Source organism: Marmota monax, unplaced genomic scaffold (assembly GCF_021218885.2).
Source record: "Marmota monax isolate L192 unplaced genomic scaffold, Marmota_monax_Labrador192_F-V1.1 WCK01_AAM20220418_F8-fsc00057, whole genome shotgun sequence".
Lineage (NCBI taxonomy): Eukaryota > Metazoa > Chordata > Mammalia > Rodentia > Sciuridae > Marmota > Marmota monax.
The window spans coordinates 8063599-8082947 of NW_026693933.1; the positions used below are offsets into that span (position 1 = coordinate 8063599).

At 38.6% G+C, this 19349-nt stretch overlaps 1 protein-coding gene across 5 annotated transcripts in view; it reads right to left on the bottom strand.

Moving 5' to 3' along the window:
* The window catches only part of Rapgef5 (Rap guanine nucleotide exchange factor 5), a 238850-nt gene that overhangs the window by 84264 nt on the left and 135237 nt on the right, over positions 1-19349 (bottom strand). For 3 of the 5 annotated variants that reach the window (XM_046463504.2, XM_046463505.2, XM_058585345.1), the window contains one exon: positions 17116-17241. The exons of the other annotated variants lie outside the window; for them this stretch is intronic. In XM_046463504.2, the coding sequence (XP_046319460.1) occupies positions 17116-17241 (126 nt within the window). The remainder of the gene's footprint in view (positions 1-17115; positions 17242-19349) is intronic. 5 annotated transcript variants of the gene reach the window in all.

The window sequence follows — 19349 nt, forward strand, 5'->3', positions numbered from 1 at the left end:
AATTGAATTAGTATCAGGGCCTTGCTATACTTTTGTCCATGTATGTGTGTATGTAAATATCATCCAAATTTAGGAAACAAATAATATTGTCAACCCTTTTTTTCATTTTCAGTAGAAGCTACTGTTCCACTGACAGAATCATAGGAGTTAATTACAGATCTCATTGAACCTGGAGTAAAAGAGGTTCCATACCCTTCTGCTAGAGGAGGACTGGCAATGATGAAATGGATCACTTTAATGGGAAGGCAGAATTGATTTTCTCTGGCAATCACCATACCCCTCAACTCATATCTCAACTGCCAAGAAGGACACACCTCCAGAGACCAAAATCTAACAGAAGGGAGACTTAGAAGAGCAGATGTTTCTGCCTCTTATAGTTTGTAAATGTCAAGAGTTTGTTAACAACTTTGGAGTCCTTTGTCTCTGGGTGGGGTTACTGATGATTTGCAAGGGAGCACCCACCTCCTTTGGTGTCAGCATAATTCAATCATGAACAGGAGAGAACTGAAATAGGGCCTGACATCAGCCATAGTCACTGGAGGAGAGGAAGCTGGAGCTCTACTATTGTCTGCTGCTTCTATGTTCCAGATACGATGGCTGTTTCTTTCTGCTGAGACTCACGAGTTGCATCCATTTGTCCTGCTTGTTTTAGTAGATCCCAGGGAATATGTGATGGGTCAGCTGAGCTGAGAAATCTTCAAGAATTTGAGTCATAAACCACCTGCTTGCTAGAACCAGGGATCATCAGCATCCCTAGAATCATGCAGCCTGGGCCAAAGGGCAAGTGAGGGCACTGCACACACACACACACACACACACACACAGGGTGTGTACAGGCGTACAGCCTGATAAGGCCTATATGAAGGTATTGCACTAACTGGCTAGCCCTATGGCTTTGGCTTCTCCTTTCAAATTCCTCTCATAGGATCTGAAGCTCAGTTGCATTTGATGCCTCCTGATTAAGTGAAGACCTAATTCAGAAAGTGAAATTATTTGAAAAATAATGTGTGTGTGTTTCTTAACTCTGAACAGATCCAGCATAAGTACTCTTCAAACTTAAGAGAAAAGTAAAGAAAGTATAAAGTAATTCACTTAAAAAATATAAATAATTCAGGCAAGGAACTCTTTCCAAATCTTTTATGTGTGTGCATGAGGATATGCTTTGTGTGTGTGTGTGTTCACACACATGTGTATGTAACTTCAGACGGCAAAGAAGGAATGAAAGGACAGCCCCAGAGTGTATGCAAGTTATGGAATGAAAAATTCCTAGTTACCATAGCAACTGCTAGATCACATGGGATGGGTGCAAAGAGATATGAGGCATCGTAAGCAAACACTTGCTTTTTTTTTTTTTCATGTTTTGTACATTCCTGGGTGTTTTTATAGAGGCTTGCCTTTAAATATCTGTGGTAAACATCTCAGAAACTTCATTGCACAGTTGGAAACAAGTCTGGTAGAAAGAAAAAACAATGTGTCCCTCCTAGTGCATCGCGCAGTTACAGGCAGTTGGTATTAAAATGGGTTAAGAGAATTTAACATGCAATGAAATATTGCTACAACGATTTGAAAGTCAAACAAGCAAACAAACAAAATCAGGAGATAAAACAGAAGAGAGAAGGTTAAAATAAGACAAAAATTTGACTTAAATGCTTGAAATTGGGAAATATTTCCCACCATCCACAATTGCTATCTCTACCAGATCCAGTTCCACACATGCTGAAAGCCTAGTGCCAGTCATGGGGGACATAAAAGGTCGAATGAAACACAGGGACCATGCTCATAGAGTGAATTCTTCATAGAATAGAGTGACACATAAAAAGTATAAATTAGCATTTTCTAATAACTGTGGTTTGAAGTTATGCTGTGGGTAGCGGTCAAGTAAGGCACCCAGCCAATAGTAATAACGAGGCCATTTCTTGTTAGTTCCAAGAGTTCAAGGCAATTAAGATCTACTGCTTTTTCAGTTTGCCAAGATCTGGGAGTTTCAGATCTCTTCCCTCTTCAGGACATTCTGAACTCAACAAAACAATTCCAAATATTTAACAACTTGACTTAAAATACGGCTTTAATACCCTGATAACAGAGACAGTTCTAGCTGGATATGTTAGATTAGCCATCTGTCCCATATCAACACCATTTCACAAAGAATACATTTTTAGAAGTTCTATCCATAGGAATATTTTGGGAACATAAGAGAACAGAATGATTCTTGGCAATGATAGGCATATTCAATTAGAATTTTTTTTTAAAAAAAGAGTTACTTGAAACTTCCAACTGGTATCCATTAGAAAATGGTGACATTTCCCTCCAAAAAAGTTCAACACTCAAAGGCATAGAGGCTGCTGAATTTGTGGAGGGGAGTCTTTAAGGTAAAAAAAAGGATTTTAGAGTCAGAAGAAATCTTAGATCTCTAATATCCCAATTTAATTAATAAAAAAATTGAAGCTCAGAAAAGTAAAACAACTCACTAAATCTATACGTAACATATTTAAACTGAGAAAAAATGGACTTTTTTTATTGGTGGTGCTGAGGATTGAATTTAGGACCTTGTGCATGCAAAGCAAGCACTCTACCACTGAGTTGAGCTATATCCTCATGCCTAAAATGGAATTTTTAAAACTCCTAATAACAAAATAATAAATTAACTGATTAAAAATTGTGCATGTAATAGGTAACCAACAAATCTTACTTTATCATTATGAAAAAAAATCATAGTTATACAGAAGACCTGAGCAAAAAGAATAATTCTAGTAGAAATTTAAAAATAAATAATATTGAGTATCTGGTCACAAAATGGGGAAGAGCTTTCTAATTTTAAAGGCTTTTTTTAAATAATAAAAAAAGAATGAACAGTTTCACTCATGTGAATAAAAATAACTAAGTAAACAGGAACAAACTGGGGAAAACTATATAATAAATATGACAAAATTTTGTTACCTTTTGTATGTGAGGAACTTATCTAAAACAAGGAGAAAACTCCTAATGGAAAAAAGTGCGTAAATAGATTATTCATAGGTGAAAGAAATATAGATTGATATAGTTGCAAATATTCAACTTCACTAGGAAAGACATGTAAATTTGAATAAGACAGTATTTCCCTTTTTCCCTCTCCCCCATCAACCTGATAAAGATACTGAGTGTCTTCTATTAAAAGGTGTGACACTCAGCAAGGTGAAGGTGAGGGTGAGGGCGTTCCAGGGCAAGTGCTTTCATGTATTGCTGATGTAAGCAAAAGCAGCCCATGCTTTAATGGAAAGTAGCTGGGGAAAAACATAAAAGAGATTAACATGATTCATACCTGTAATTACATGGCTAGGAATTTATTCTTAAGAATATACACTTTGGTAGAGAGGTTTTTTTTTTAGAGTTGGGCATGACCGATCATTAATAAGAACAAAATTTGAAAAACACATTTGCCCCCAAGTGGAAGAGTGGCAGATAAAGCATGCTCTGAAATCTTGAGGAAAGCCTCTTGTTGCAAATATTGGGGACAGGAGGCAATTGAGGGGGAATTGGGGCTTACCACTTTTTCTTTGCATGCTCTAACACAGCTTCCTATTATTTCTACATTCTCTAAGAAAGGCATGCATTACTTTTTCCATTAGTAAAACTTTTGAAACAGCAACAATAACAACAACAACAAATCTGTAGCAGAAATGTGCTAAAAATCCCAGCAAGGGGCCTGATCCCTTATTCTGGATTACTGAACACACCTATAACATCTTGCAGATGAAACTTGTTTTTAGAACAAGCTTATTCAATAAAATAGGCCAAAGACTATGTAAAACAATCAATTTTTGAGAGGTGGGAAAGCATATTCTGTAGCTAGGATAATGAGGGATGGGGCATGGTAAACTCCAATAACACGTGACTTTCTTTAGATTTGAGGTTTATGATCTTTGCCATTTCTGATTTGTATTCTGACCAGATAATCACCCAGGAAGTAAAAGATGATGCTTAATTTAGCAAATACTTCCCAGGAATGTGAGGAAGTAATTTTCTGGAAATTAAAACCTTATTCAAAGTAGACTTTTTTCTCCCTTCTGGAAGCCCCTCCCAGCCCTTTCTTTTGTCGGCTTATTGTCTTCTTTACCCTCCTCTGTCTTCCCATCCTTCTCCCTAAGTGGTAGTGTCTTTGGGGCTCACACCTCATCTTGTTTATTTCTGTCTTTGTTCTGTTTTGTAGGATGCCTGGGTCACAGGTGTTCAGCAAATGCTTCTCTCAATGAAGAAAATTAATTTAAGTCCCTAAAAAACTTGCACTATGCATGGGGGAAAAAAAAGACAGTTGTAGAACACTAAAAATCAGGTAGGTCTTCAACAACACCAACTTTAAGCATTGTAGAAATGACTGCTGCCAGTTATCCCACTCCTGGGCATATACCCAAAGGATTTAAATCAGCATACTATAGTGACACAGCCATACCAATGTTCATAGCAGCTCAATTCACAATTGCCAAGCTATGGAACCAACCTAGGTACCATTTAACAGATGAATGGATAAAGAAGATATGGTATGTATACACAATGAAATATTACTCAGCCATAAAGAAGAATAAAATTATGGCATTTGCCAGTAAATGGAGGGAACAGGATACTATTATGCTAAGTAAAATAAGCCAATCCCCAAAATCCAAAGGCTGAATGTTCTCTGTGATATGTGGATGCTGACTCACAATAGGTGGGGGATGTGAGGGAGTGGAGGTTCATCAGATTGGACAGGGGGATGTTGGGGTAAGGAAGGGAGGATGGGAATAGGAAAGACAGTAGAATGAATCGGACATATCTTTTCTGTGTTCATATATGAATACACGACCAGTGTAACTCCACATCATCTACAACCACAAAAATGGGAAGGTATATTCCATGTAGGTATGATTTGTCAAAATATATTCTACTATCATGTATAACTAACAAGAACAAATAAAAAAATTTTTAAATAGTAATAACTGCTGCTGGTGGTAGCAAGCTACACAGTTACTTGGCTGCTACCGTCTTCACACGGTGTGATTTTTCTAATCATCTCTATGAGCTAAAGCACAAACTCTGAAGCAAGCTGCTAATGGTGGACAAACTATGTGTCTGTGCCAGTCATCAGGGTGCTGGCCTCCATCTGAAAACCTGAGTGCAAAAACCCAAGTGACCAAATTCCCTGGTGTCTGGCTCACCACTTTAAGTAGGCAATGTTTCCATTCCTTCTGGGACTTCCTCAGGCCTATGCTACCCAACTCTTCTTTCCTGCATAGGGTCCCCCAGGCTGAGATGGCTGCAGCCTGCCATCCTGCCACTCGTGGGCCCAACAAGACACCTTTTCACTGCAAAATGTTCTGGACTAGCCGGATGTGGAACATAAATGAAGTCTGAGTGAAGATGTAAAAATGGCAAACCACAGGGGGTGGGGCAGAAGGACATAAGCAGCTGCAGATGCTGAACATACTCAGGGCCACTCTGATCTTTATTAATGAGGATTTTTCCAGGGTGTGGTAAATCTTCTCAGGTCTGGGCAAATCTCCTCTCTATGCCAAGATTCTGAGTAATACCAAAGGACAGGAACCTCAGATTTACGGAAATGGGATCCACTTAAAATGGAGATAAAGGTCATATGTGCTTGCCAAGGTACAATGGAAGTGGCATTTAATAGTTCAACAAGTCATTAAAGAATTCTGTGCACACGGATCTGGCATTCAAGTAGGTTCCTTAAAGACAAGCGGCAAAAATTGGCTTTTTATTTATTTATTTTCCTGGGGCTAGGGATTGAACCTAGGGCCTGGCACATGCTAGACAGGTGTTCAAACAGGGAACTGCATCTCTAGTCCCAACTGGTCTCTTTTGGGCTCATCATCTTCTTTTTACTACCTCCCGGGGTTAACCCTTAATAGCAAATCTACAGGTCTAAGTCAGCACCAGCCTGGGCCACGTGTGCTTCCGCCTCTGCCACTCTATATTCTGTAGTTTTACCCAATTATATCTTTTAAAATTCCAGTCCTATCCATTAGAGGAGATGACATTATTTCCATGATTTCAATTATCCTCTTTCCCCATGTGTTTAGAGATAGGAGTACTGTTTTAATACTGAGATAATTTTTGGCTATGTGCTTTCCAATGGGTGTTTAATGAGAAGCACTTAATGGTTGCCTCACCACCCCCAATTTTTTGGCAGTGGTACTGGGAATTGAACCCAGGGACACCTGACTGCTTTACCACTGAGCTGCATCTCCAGCCCTTTTTATCTTTTATTTTGAGACAGGGTCTTGTTAAATTGCTGAGGCTGGCATGGAACCTGTGATCCTCCTGCCTCAGCCAAGTTGGTAGGATTACAGGTGTGTGCCACCATGCCTGGATTTAGTTGCTAATTTTCTGATGAATAACAGATTAAAAAAAAGAAGGAAGTGGTTCTACAAACACATTTTGTTGAGAGCAAGGGTCACTTCAATTATGTTAGCCCCAAGTTTTGGGCCCACAAAAGAAGTTCAAGAATAAGAGATAAAAGCACAAAGACTGAATTAGAACATCCTCTAACAAACCTAAATGATCTCCAGTAATTACTGTTTTTAAAAAATATTTTTCATTATAGATGAACACAATACATTTATCTATCTATCTATCTATCTATCTATTTATTTATTTTATGTGGTGCTAAGGAATGGACCCAGTGCCTCACACATGCTAGGCAAGTGCTCTACTACTGAACCACAACCCCAACCCGGTAATTACTATTTTTATTAATCATTTTTGCTTTTGATTACATAGACTAAAATGTATCTTTTTACTAGAAAAATATTATCAATGAAAGGAAATATTTTAACATTTTCTCCTGCCCTGCTCTCCTTCTACTTCCTCCTCCCCCTCCCCCCACTTCTTCTTCTTCTTGTCCTCCTCTTCCCGCCCCCTTTTGTACTAAGATTGAATCCAGGGGCAGAGGTACTCTACCACTGAGCTACATCCTCAACCCTTTTTATTATTTTAAAAATTTGGGGAACAGGGTCTTGCTTTGTTATTCAGGTTGGCCTCAAACTTGCAATCCTCCTGCCTCAGCCTGTGGAGTAGCTGGGATAGAGGTGTGTGCCATGCCACCTGACCTGACCATTTTAACATTTTCTTGTGATTAATGAACTCCCAAAAGAAAGAATCAACCATTTAGTAGTTGTTGCCCATTTTAGAGGAAACTATTTATAACCCTACTTAGCAGGTGCCAGTTTGTGAAAGAAAATTTCTTTATCAAACCATCAAGATGCATGATGATCTCTAAAGCTCTCTCTGATGTCTATGATTCTCAGAGGAAAACTCCAGGGTACTCAGATTCATAGTGAAAAATCACAATCCCCCAACTTGTCATAACAGTCAGTCCACTGAGCCGGGAGAATGTGATAGCATTCACCAACCATAAAATTAAGTTTGGGATTTTATCATGCATTGTACCATTTGGGGATCATTAGAACCCTTCATTCATAAAGGTATCGCCATAAAGCTTATTCTACTTCTATAAATCCTAGCTAAGGCAAGATCATACAAGATTTAAAGAATTCTCTGGATGAAGTACTTCTCGCTTCTTTGATGGGACCGGGCCAAAATTCCACCTTGATGTATTCCACCACCACCTTTGAGGTCACCATGATATCCTCCTATGACTTATTAAGTTCTCCTGAACCCCTGTACAAATCCTTACCCCCAAGCTACTTCCTGCCATCTTAATTGTCTTACGATCACATTATCCTCTCCTACTATGTGACTCTTAGAAGTTGGAGAGCCCCCAATCCTTTACTATGACTCACTATGCCTTAATCATGCCCAGCCATTCCTGGAACCTGAACAGAGAGGACATTTATAAAGGTTTGTTAGAATTGTTGAGCCCCGTTCACTTAATTATGTACATTTTACAGTAAATGTAAGTGAACATGCATGCTATATATTATTTCTCCACTTTTTTTTTAATATAGGAGGGAAATATAAGAAAAAGGGTCAGGAGGTGGAAGCCCCATGAAAATCTCTTCCAGGTAAACCTAAGTGCTGTAGCACTAACTTCTAAAAATCTAAACAATAATCCTTTTGCTGCAATAATGGAATAGACAGCTTTTTAAAAATTAAAGACAAATGTATATGTCATGGCAAATAAGGAAATGATTATGTTTTAAGGAAAATGTGGATATTTAACATGATTTATTAGAAAAATATGTACTGTGCACTTGCTTAAAGTCTGTGCTGTTCTGTTATGGTATTTTCAGCTTCTATTTTTGTTATCTTAAAACAATATTAAGGACTGCTGGGTACCAGATGGAATCTTTCCTTTCCACCCACTTCTCATGGCAAAAGGAAAAAAGGTTCTTTGTATCCTACATGGAAATCTTTTATAAATTCCTTTTTTAAAAAATCTGTATCAACTGAAGTATCCAAATCACTGAGAAATCATCAAAGTTTGGCCAAATCAATATGATGCACATATACAGCACAATAAGTTATTCTTTAAGTGAACATAGCTGCCTGCATAATGTTCATTAGTAAAAAGCCTTCACATACAGGTACACGCATGCTCAAAATTCACCTTTACAAAGCCAGGATGCATCCAACTCAACTTCCTAAAGGAAAATAAAAGTGCGGCAAGGCAATATGCTTTAGGGTAAAGCTAATAAATTAGAATTGAGCTATAATTGGGCATTCTGCCTTCACTGAAACTGAGGTCCCAGAACTTGAGCTCTTCACAGCAAGTCTTTAACATGTATGTCAGTTACTGCTTCATGTGAAACCAAGAGAGAGGACTGCAAGGAAAGGAGAGTCAGAAAACTTTGAAAGGACTGAATGTGATCCATCCTTCACCTTTAAACCTATTCCCACATTGAAGTAAGCTCAAATTTTAAATCTAATCATCTTTCTTGCTTTTGCTTAAATTTTTCATAACAGCTTGACATTGCTTTTAACACACCATGTTAGGCTAAAGCCCATGAGGTCCTGCGTCTTTTGGCCCTGCCTCTCCTACGTAGCCCCAGTACACTGTAGCTTCTTGCTTCTGCTCCCCTAGTTGCCACATCCTCTCCACATCAGGCCCCTGACATCATCACATCTATTCTTTTCTCTGCCTGGATTCCCCAGCCCTCCTCACTTCTCCTCACTCGTCTAACAGCTTAGATTCTGTCCTTTAAGGGAAATCTGCATGACTCTCTAGACTAGTTGAGTCCCTGTTAGAAGCTTCCATAGCACTTCATAAAACTTACCACACAGCTTAATGTGAATTCAGCCTTGGAATTCCTTGTGGAGCATCAACTCCACAAAAACAGTAGCCTATCAGGGCAGTCCCTGAGCAGTCACAGCACATCATAAGTTGGGACCTTCATCGCCCTACTACTCCATAGCTTTTCTTTTTTTTTTTTTTAAATTTTTTATTGTTGGTTGTTCAAAACATTACATAGTTCTTGATATATCATATTTCACACTTTGATTCAAGTGGGTTATGAACTCCCATTTTTACCCCATACACAGTTTGCAGAATCACATCAGTTACACATCCATTGATTTACATATTGCCATACTAGTGTCTGTTGTATTCTGCTGCCTTTCCTATCCTCTACTATCCCCCCAGCTTTTCTTTTTTAAAAAATCTTTTTTAAAAAAATTTTAGTTGTAGGTGGACACAATACCTTTATTTAATTTATATATATGTGGTGCTGAGAATCGAAGCCAGTGCCTCACATGTGCTAGGCAAGTGTTCTACCACTGAGCTGCAACCCCAGCTCCCCATAGCTTTTCTTTTCATTTCTCCAATCCTCAGCAGAACACAGTTATCAGGGAGTCTCCATCTGTCTGCATCTTTTCTGCAATGTTTTGTCCTCAAGCATCTTATTATGATCCCCCCAAAAACTAAACTGCCAAAAGTTTCTAGTGTTATTTGACCACACAATAGTCTACAGATATTACTATTGTTATATTAATGCAGTCAGGCCGGCATCAGGATAGCAAAGAAAAGAATGTAAGGTTGTCTGGGGTATGGTTTGGAGGGAGATGTACTGCTAGTAGGAGTGTGTGTATGTGTAAAAGCCAAAGAAAAATAACATAATTTTTAATACTTCACTTTAATAATTTCCAACTATACTGGAGATGATATAGTCATTTTAATTTCATAAGAATCTAATAAACCCTGGAAGCAGTATCCATACAGCACAGAATAAAAGACCCTTTGACAACATGAGTTTGATAAATCAAACTAACGGAGCCAGTATCCATTTTCTTAATTGGGCCTTTAAAAATAAACTTGAACATTTTCAGAAAAGTAAACAGCATCATGACAAATTCTTCTTTCTTAAAAAATCCTGAAACTAATTAAAAAAAAATGTCAAGACTTGCAATGGGCTTCTTTCGAGAACCTAAAAATACAGCTAATGAGCAGATGGCTCCACCAGACAGCATGAGCACATCACTGACTCTCACTGACAGTCTACTGCCATTTATCTGGAGGAAAAAAAAATCATAGAATTTAACTAAACTTGTAAACTTTGCTCTTGAATGAATGGGAAGAGCATGACTTGCTGTTTGGAAATGTGTTAGCAGGCTTTATTTCTCTCTCTCTCAGTACCTGAGAAATTACTCAGACACTTCATTAAATGTCTATCCTTGATGAAATGGTTATTTTCCATGTATAAATCCTTTTCTTAAATAGATTGTAAACTTCATGGAGGCAAGAACTACCTTCTACTACTTTTTTGTTATCCTGTGACCAGATGGATCCTGATTAAAGAATGGACTAAAACTATTCATTGAAGGAAGTCTGTTTTCTACGAAGATACTTTAATACCAACCCAAGTCAGAAATTTCTTATCAAGAAAAAATAACACTAATGTGGTGACTTCTTAGCTTGAGTAGACAATGTGATGTGTTAAAAACTACTTATCAGGTCTGAATTATGGCTTTTAATACTAAGCAATAATATTATAAAATCTAAGTAATTTTCTGAGATAAAATCAATGTACTGGTAAACTTCAAACAATGATGAGCTTGCTTGAACTTTTACTCATCTGGATGTAGAATACAAGTCTGAATAGAGTGATAAAACACATTTCCTTTTCATATTCTAAATAGAGCAAATAGAGGATTTCCACCTTTCATTTAATTGCATTTTTAAAAAACCAATAAAGTAATAAGCCAAATGAAAATCAGAAAAAGATGGAGGTAGATTTTTTTAAGTTTTTTTTTTTTTATTTTTTACTTTTGTTGATGGACCTTCATTTCATTTATTTATATGTGGTGCTGAGAATCCAATCCAGTGCATCACACATGCAAGTCAAGCACTCTACCACTGAGCCACAACCACAGCCCTGGAGACCTATTTTTGATATGTAAAATAAGAGTGACAGCAGCTGGAACACTCCAGACCACTTCTCCCCTAGTAATCCTTAAACAAGGAACCCTTTGACGTAGGCAGAATTCCAGGATGAGGCTTCAGGAAACAGGGAAAAGGAAATTCCGGTGGAGGCTGAGAGACAGGGAACCTGGTGTAGGCAGCAGATTATGCCAAGATTCAGTTTCAGAATGTGCAAAATCCCCTTCCCACCCATATTTCATTAGAGAAGTGAATTAGAGAAGGGGAAGGAAGTAGGGTGGGTCCTCAGACTTAACAAAGGAACTGAAGAAAACTGGGTGGGGAGAGGCAGGGACACCGACAAGGCCCCTCAGGAAAGGATTGCTGAACACGTTTTCACATACATCTTATGACTCCTCATTTCTACACGTTAGGAAATCCGTTCAGGAGCTGTGGTTGGTGTTTCTAATGCACAATTTAATACACTACAGAGCATAAGCTACATTTCAGGAAAAACACAGCTGCCGTTTTCTGGTAAATAGTGCAGTTATATTTCAGAAAATAAGACCCGCATCTAGACACATACTTTAATACAGCTATTGTACTGACACTAAAATGTGAATAGTTTATGAGCTTTTCAAATCTCTCTTTCCTCCCCACACCCATCAATACCATCCCTTCCTAAGCACTCCCTCTCCCTCTGACCCCAGGGCTGCCTGCCTAGCAGTTCCCAGTCCTCAGGATTATCAGGATCCTGTCATCTCAGCTTCCTAGACTCAGAGAGGTCCTCTTGCCGGTGAGGATGGCAGAACGGAAGACGCTCTTCCCAGGCCATCAGACTTGCCTCCCTCTGGGCCCAGATCAGCTTCCGCTGGCTAATCTGTCAGACTGAAACAATACCATTTATCTCACGAAGGCCCCACCCCATCTTCCTTTTTAGTGAAAACTAACAAAACCAAATACCGGCTCCTTATTGTTTTGAAAACAAAGTAAAACTTCTCAGGCCTCAAAATCTTCCACAGTTGGGTTTCAGCTTCAATTCTCACTAAATCATTCTCCTGACCCTTGTCCAACTCCTCTCCCATCCCTGACTCCTGGTGATAGAATGGTTTCTGATTTCTGAAAAATATCGTATGTTTTGCCATCTCTGTGCACCTTCTAGTGCTATTCTTCCCTCTGGGAATGCTTTTCTTCAATTAGAATTGTGTAAATCCAAACTCAAAACCTACTTTAGGGTCCAGGTTGAACTCTGCCTCTGCTATAGGTTTCTCCAGCTGGGGTTCCCGTGCTCATGCCTGTGTGTCTTGGGACTCCCATCACAGCTTTCTTGTATTGCTGTTATTAATTTCTATGTCTTCTCTCCACAACCAGACGATAATTCTTGAGGAGAAGGAGCCACCATAGTTATTATAATCTCTAAACAATGGCTTAAATAAAAGTCTAGTAAATGAATGAATGATGGAGAGCATTCTAGAATAGTAGTATAAGGTAAAGCAATCCAGACACGTAAAAATAGGTCAGGAGAGCATCCCTAAAAGACACAATAAGTTCTGAAGAAAGCATACACGACATTGCAGCAAATGCCAAGGCTTTGGAAAAATAAGCCAGTTCATTTGGAGCTACCAGAAATTTTCTCTGCCTAAGGTATTTCAAAGGGATTGGTTTGAAAAGAAAGTTTATGTAGTCTCCACACTGGTAGCCAGAACCCCCATCTAACAATTCATTAGGGAAATAAATACCAAGATCTCAGACACCTGAAACATACCACAGGAAAACAAAGCAAGGTCCAAGGCTCAAGTGATTTGGGGGCCAAAGTGATGACCACTGCAAAGATAAACAGAGCATTCTTAGGTCTACCCTATACTGAAGAAGGCTTAACCAAAATTCAAATATTGCTCCTTATAAAAAAGAAAACACAGCCCCATTACTACTCTTAAATTCTGCCAGTTTTAGTGTCTGAATGGCTCTTGAATGCTACCCCCTCTCAGTTCCCAGTCACTGCCTGGATTGGGGTAGCACCCCTCACCTGACTCACGGGGAAAGCTTTCGAAGGTTCTTGCCAACATTTCTTTTTTCTTCACTCACATTTCCCTCTAAACCAATGCCAGAAAGATCTGACAAAGCCCACATCTGATTGTGCCACTTCACTTCTTTGGTGGCTCTCTTTTGCCAGAAAAGCAGGCCTGGACTCCTCAGGGTGGTTTACTAGGTCTTTCACAACCAAATTTTAGCTTCCCTTACAACCCACCTCTTTCCATTCCCCACAAATCACCAGGAGCTAGTTATGTTTTCCTGTTGGTTCCTGCATCTAAAATGCTCTTTCCTCCCTGACCTTGTTTATGACCATTAGTCATCACTCAAAGTCAAGTGCAGAAGTCCTGGTTTGGAAACATATGCCCCTTCCTCTATTGATAATAATCATAGGATTAAGGTTAAGAAAAACAATGCCCACATCAGAGGTAGTTTCTTTAAAGAATTAGTGACTAAATGTTAATCTTCCTATCCTAATTTAGAAGACATATCCCACTGCCATCCTCTTCGTTAAGAATTCACATTATAATTTTCAACACTTAGGAATAAGCACTGCCTAATTTTGCCTACAGCTAGTTAATAGAAAGTAGGAAAACTGAGTGCTTCCTGAAAAACCTGTGATAATTACACACTTAACTTTTTTTTTGTTTTGTTTTTTAATTTCAGAAACACCCTGGCACAAGCACAGAGTGAAATGTTTCTCTAATTGTATGCATTTATAATCATGGCATTTACCAGTTAAAGAAAATACTAGAAATGCCTACCCAGAAAGCTCTAATCCCCTTCAATTTGTAACAAGATGTAACAGCAACAAAGCCTTTGTTCTATCAAGCTCCTGTCATTCCCAAGGCAGCAGACTTCAAAGTAACTTCCTTATTGGTGCATATATATAAAAAAGGATGTAGCACTCTAGAACTAGAGTAGCAATGGAGCTTAGTAAAAAGAGTAAATAGGCAATTTGGATTCTAACTTAAATTTCTGCCATTGTCTGCTCTGCTAGCTTGAGCCCAGGGATGGCAGATAAGGCAGATGAATTCCTGCAAAATAATAAAACAAAGGAAATCTGTATTTAACTCCAGGGTTTGGTCATTATTGTTAAAACAAGAGGAGATAACAGTAGACCTGGGTTTACACTAGTCAACTGTGGCTTCCTCTGTACATGCTCTGTGTTAGAATGGAGCTTCCCTAAGCAAGAGCAGATGACTGTGATTGCAGGAGAAAAGAAAGTGCTGCTTCCATCTCAGGAACACGGTGAACTTGGTGGGCCAGCAGAGGTCTAGCAAATACTCAGGACATGAAAATTTTAAAATACAGTTGGGGTTTTATTTTTAATAGATTATCATAAAAATGTAAGCATTAGTTATTAAGGAGTGATTCATTTAGTAGAGCAGTATATCAACACCAGCCCTGAGAGCTGAATAGTTCTTGCAGAAGGGAGATCATAGAATGGTTGACTTTATACACATCATATAGAAGGAGAAATCCTTAATATTCACCTTTCCTTTCTTTATGCTTTGCAGGAAAGTCATAATTCCAACATTCATCTTCCCTCTCAGAAGCATAAACACTTCTGAGGTGTTAATGCACCAACATACAACACCCTCGTAAGAAGCAAAAGACCTTAGTGCTCTATTTTACAAACTTAAAATGCAGATTTAAAGGTAAAAGAACAAATAACCATAAGCAAAGTTACAAATCTTCAGCCATTAAATTTCTGTCTCATGTCAAAAGCATTCTGATTAACGCTAAGTTCAGATTTTTTTTTTAAAGAGAGAGAGAGAGAGAGAGAGAATTTTTTGATATTTATTTGTTTTTAGTTTTCAGCGGACACAGCTTTGTTTGTATGTGGTGCTGAGGATCGAACCCGGGCCGCATGCATGCCAGGCGAGCGCGCTACCGCTTGAGCCACATCCCCAGCCCCTAAGTTCAGATTTTTACTGTTAGATCTTAGGAGGGTATTTAACCTCATTAGCTAGAACTATTGATAACATTCTGAATTGGAATTGAAGTAAGCATAAGACAGAAGCAACACAGGTATCATGTTAATGAGCATAAAGTTCTTGTGGCCTAAAGCTGATGACCGCTGACTTCAGTGAAGTGGTACTCTACGTTTGACTTCGAAAGATACCCCATCTCAAGTAGTCACTGGTTCACTGCATCTAATCTTCAATTATAAGATAAACTGTTCATTTTAAGGACCACTAGTAAAGAAGAATGATCACGAATACACTATGACATTTTTGTTTTTTATGGTACTAGGGACTGAACCCAGGGGTTAACACATGCTGGGTAAGTGCTCTGTCACTTTTTTAATTCATTTTTTTATTTTGAGACAGAGTATCACTGAGTTGCCCAGGCTGGCCTTGAACTTGTGATGCCCTACCACAGCCTCCCAAATAGCCAGGATTACGGGTTTGGGACCCTGTGCTCAGTTGCACTATGATGTGTTTTCATATCATCAATAGTTAAGGCTTTTTCTAATTTCAATCAGGCTAAAATGTAGGGACATATACATCATGAAATCAGTAAAACAAGGCATAGGAAAACTATCACTCTTCTGATTGAAATGAGTCAAAAGGAGGATTGTTTTCAGAAATTTAAGCTGCATAACTGGGATATTCAAAATCCTAAGCACATGGATATACTTTGCTATTCTCAAGCTTCAGAGGACTTTGAACAACTTAAACAAGCCCCTAAATTTTTCCCTGGTACCTGCCAAAGTGAAGGTGTCGGGGACTCCCTGCTGCACTTAAGGTCAATAGTCAGCCCTGAAATAGTTTAGTCACAAGACTTTGAAACTGCCTAATTATTCCCCCCCTTGAGACACCAACTGTTACAATTTGAGGCCACACTGTTAGAGATGTGCTGTGTTATTAAACTAAGCAGCCAGCCAGCCTAGGACTTCTCACCTTCTCTCCTGCTCAGCAAGACCCTGACAGCTGTATTGATGGACTTGGACTAGGAAAAGCATGAAGCAACTTTTCCCCCTTGGAAGGGGACGAAAATAAAATTCCATGGGAAAATTAAAGTCAGAGAAAGACATGTTTATGAGCACAGAGGAATGTTCCCCTTCATGAGCAATCCTGGAGAGTGCCGACCAACCGAAACTGAAGTCTTACAAACAACAGCAAAATCAGAGGACAACAATGTTTAGCAGAAGACAGTGGCTGCCCTGGCTCCCCAGCGGGAGGGCAGCAGTCTCAGCTCTAAGCTGGAGCTGAATAACTGCTTTCAGGGCACCAAGCAGAACGACCTTTCTCCTAGCTTTAGCTGTGTCCAAACAATGTCATGCTTGTTGGAACACAACATTCACAAGATACAGGGAAATCTCCCTCTGACCCTCCCACTTGATGTGAGCATCGACATTCTGTTCTTCTGTCCCCATCTATTTCTAGTGACTTAGGATATATTACTTTGACAAGTAGATCTACCCTCATGCCAAAGATAAAAGTACACCGGAACATTCTTTCAAAATCCATATTCATTGAACAATCTGATGGGACAAAACTTCCAGAGTCAAACCTGGAAGCCATCAGGTGTTCATGTTTGCCTAAGAGTATTCTCAGATACCTACGTGGCTTACTTTAGAGAAGGGTTCTCTTACAAAGCCAGTGTCATAAACCGCTAGCTTACAGCTATGAGTATCTGACATTTTTGCTAAGGAGGATGCTTTGGGGGAAGAAAGAAAACCCCAAACCTAAAAAAATTTAAAATAAGCTATTCTTTTCTTCAAACATATAACCAGGCAGAAACATTCTCTACCCCTTCAAACCTGCATCCCCAAGACGAAAAGGGCTTACGTGTTCAGACTTCTCCAGTTCTTTTTTGTCTGTCTGCAAAAACTGACAGTTTTCTCTTGCCAGCTTCTGGACCAGTTCAATGCGTGCGATATCATCTCTCTCTTGAAGCTTGCACATCACCCCTGCCTTAAGAGTTGGAGAAAAAGCGAAGATATACTTAAATCCACAATCCCAGGACATGGCACCACTGCGAAGTTCACCTTATAATAGGCTCATTTTTTTCTGTGACCTGGATTCAGTCATGATCTTGGTAAAATATTCCTCTGCCTTTCTAAAACTGAAATTATTTTAATCTAGAGCTCTCATGCCAAAAGACTTGAAGTTGAGATCATGTATCAGTGTACTTTAAGAGAGCGAAGGGCAAACTAAATCATTTGCTACTACGTGTGTGCCTGATATGCTGCTATTTGTCTGTCCCTGACAGCCTGTTTCCTGTTACATAAGCAAAGCCTAGCAAGAGGTTAAAAATTCATGGGAAAGTTTAGCCAGGAACCACTCTGGCAAAAAGGGTGAAGTGATACAGAGTCCTAAAAATAACAGCCTACAACTTCTCAATTCTTTAGCTTCACTAGATCATTCCATAGATAAATACACACTTAAAAAGAGGCGTACAAGATGATTTTTTTTTTTTGGTCACAACTGGAAAATTACTATGCAATATGAGTGCTCCTGATGTTGCATGAAAATAGTGGAAATTTTTATTTAAAATAAGAACTTGAAAAAACAAAGCTTAAATTTTTTATTCATCAGAGTTTGGAAGTGGTCCATTAAGTATCAAAATTTTTATTAGGTCCAAATACCTAAGGAATAATAATGAGAAAAGAGGTGACTATAGAACTTTGGAATTGAAAATACACACACACACATGAATACATATAATGAATATGTATACATATACTATATATAAATATATGTCATATGTATATGTACATATACATATGCATCCATTCTAACACACAATTTATAAAATGTTTCTGTTCAAATTCTTTCCAAAATGGTTCATGCTGATATACTAAGGCATGATCTAATAAAGAGATCTTAAGTTATACTTGGCAGAAGTAGTAAAAACTATAGAATTCTTATTTTACACAACACAGCATGCAGGATTTGAATGTGGTAGTCAGCAACATGACCAAATATGGGGAAGGGGCTCAAAACTGATACAAAGCTACATGGTCTTCATGGTTTGTGCTGAAGCCACCCATGCTGTTGAGTGGGCATTACAAAAATAGAAACCATCCATTAAAAGCAATGACAATAACTTTATTCCCAAGGGCAGTGACATCCCTTTTATCTAGTTGTTTCTCCAATTCAGAAAGAAAGAAAGAAAATCCTTGAAGTGGCCCAAATCACAGATTCCCAGAGGACTGCAAGTAGAATTCCTCCACCCAAATCAGACAGGTATTTTTACAACATCCTTCACAACTGGTTTTCTGGTTCTTTTTCTAAGTTTCATTGGACGGGGATCTCAGTCTATCTTAAGACACTGATGGAGGAGCCAGATATTTGGAATGTCCCATATTATTCTAGGCGAAATTCTAAAACTATTTAATGATAACTCGTGAGTACTAGTTTTGTCTTTTAAAGTCATTGTCACTAGGCCTATTCCTTTTCCAAAATGACCATCTTTCTAATATGTAAATATAAATATTTACTATAACTTTTAATATTCTCAAGACATATGTCCCTAGTTCTTTAAGTTATTTTATTTCATCATTCATTCACTCAAAAGACTTTATTTGAGCAACAACCCACTGAGACTACAGAAGTCAGCAGAAAAAATCCCAAGGTCTCTCACATCATGGAACTTATATTCAATAAAAGTTTATATAACATATAAATAGAAATAGCAGGTGGTAATATGCGACAGGACAGAAAATAAAGCAGAGTAACAGGATGGAGAATTACTCAATATATTAGTGAGATAGAGATGTCAGGGGAGGATTCTCTAGGAAGACAACTTTGAGTGGAAACCTAAAGGAAGTGAGAAAAAGGTCATGTGAACACCCAGAGGAAACATGTTCTCAGCTGAGGAACAGCCATGCAAAGACCCTGAGGCCTGGCTGTGCTTCACAAATTCAAGGACCAACAAAGAATAGGTGCAGCAGAACAGGGTTGGTAAGGGGCAGACTGGCAAGGCTGGTCACAGAGGTGTAGGACTAGATCACCTATTTCCTTACAGCCTGTATAAAGAGTTTGGATTCGTTCTCTGAGTAAGATATAATGGAATGTTT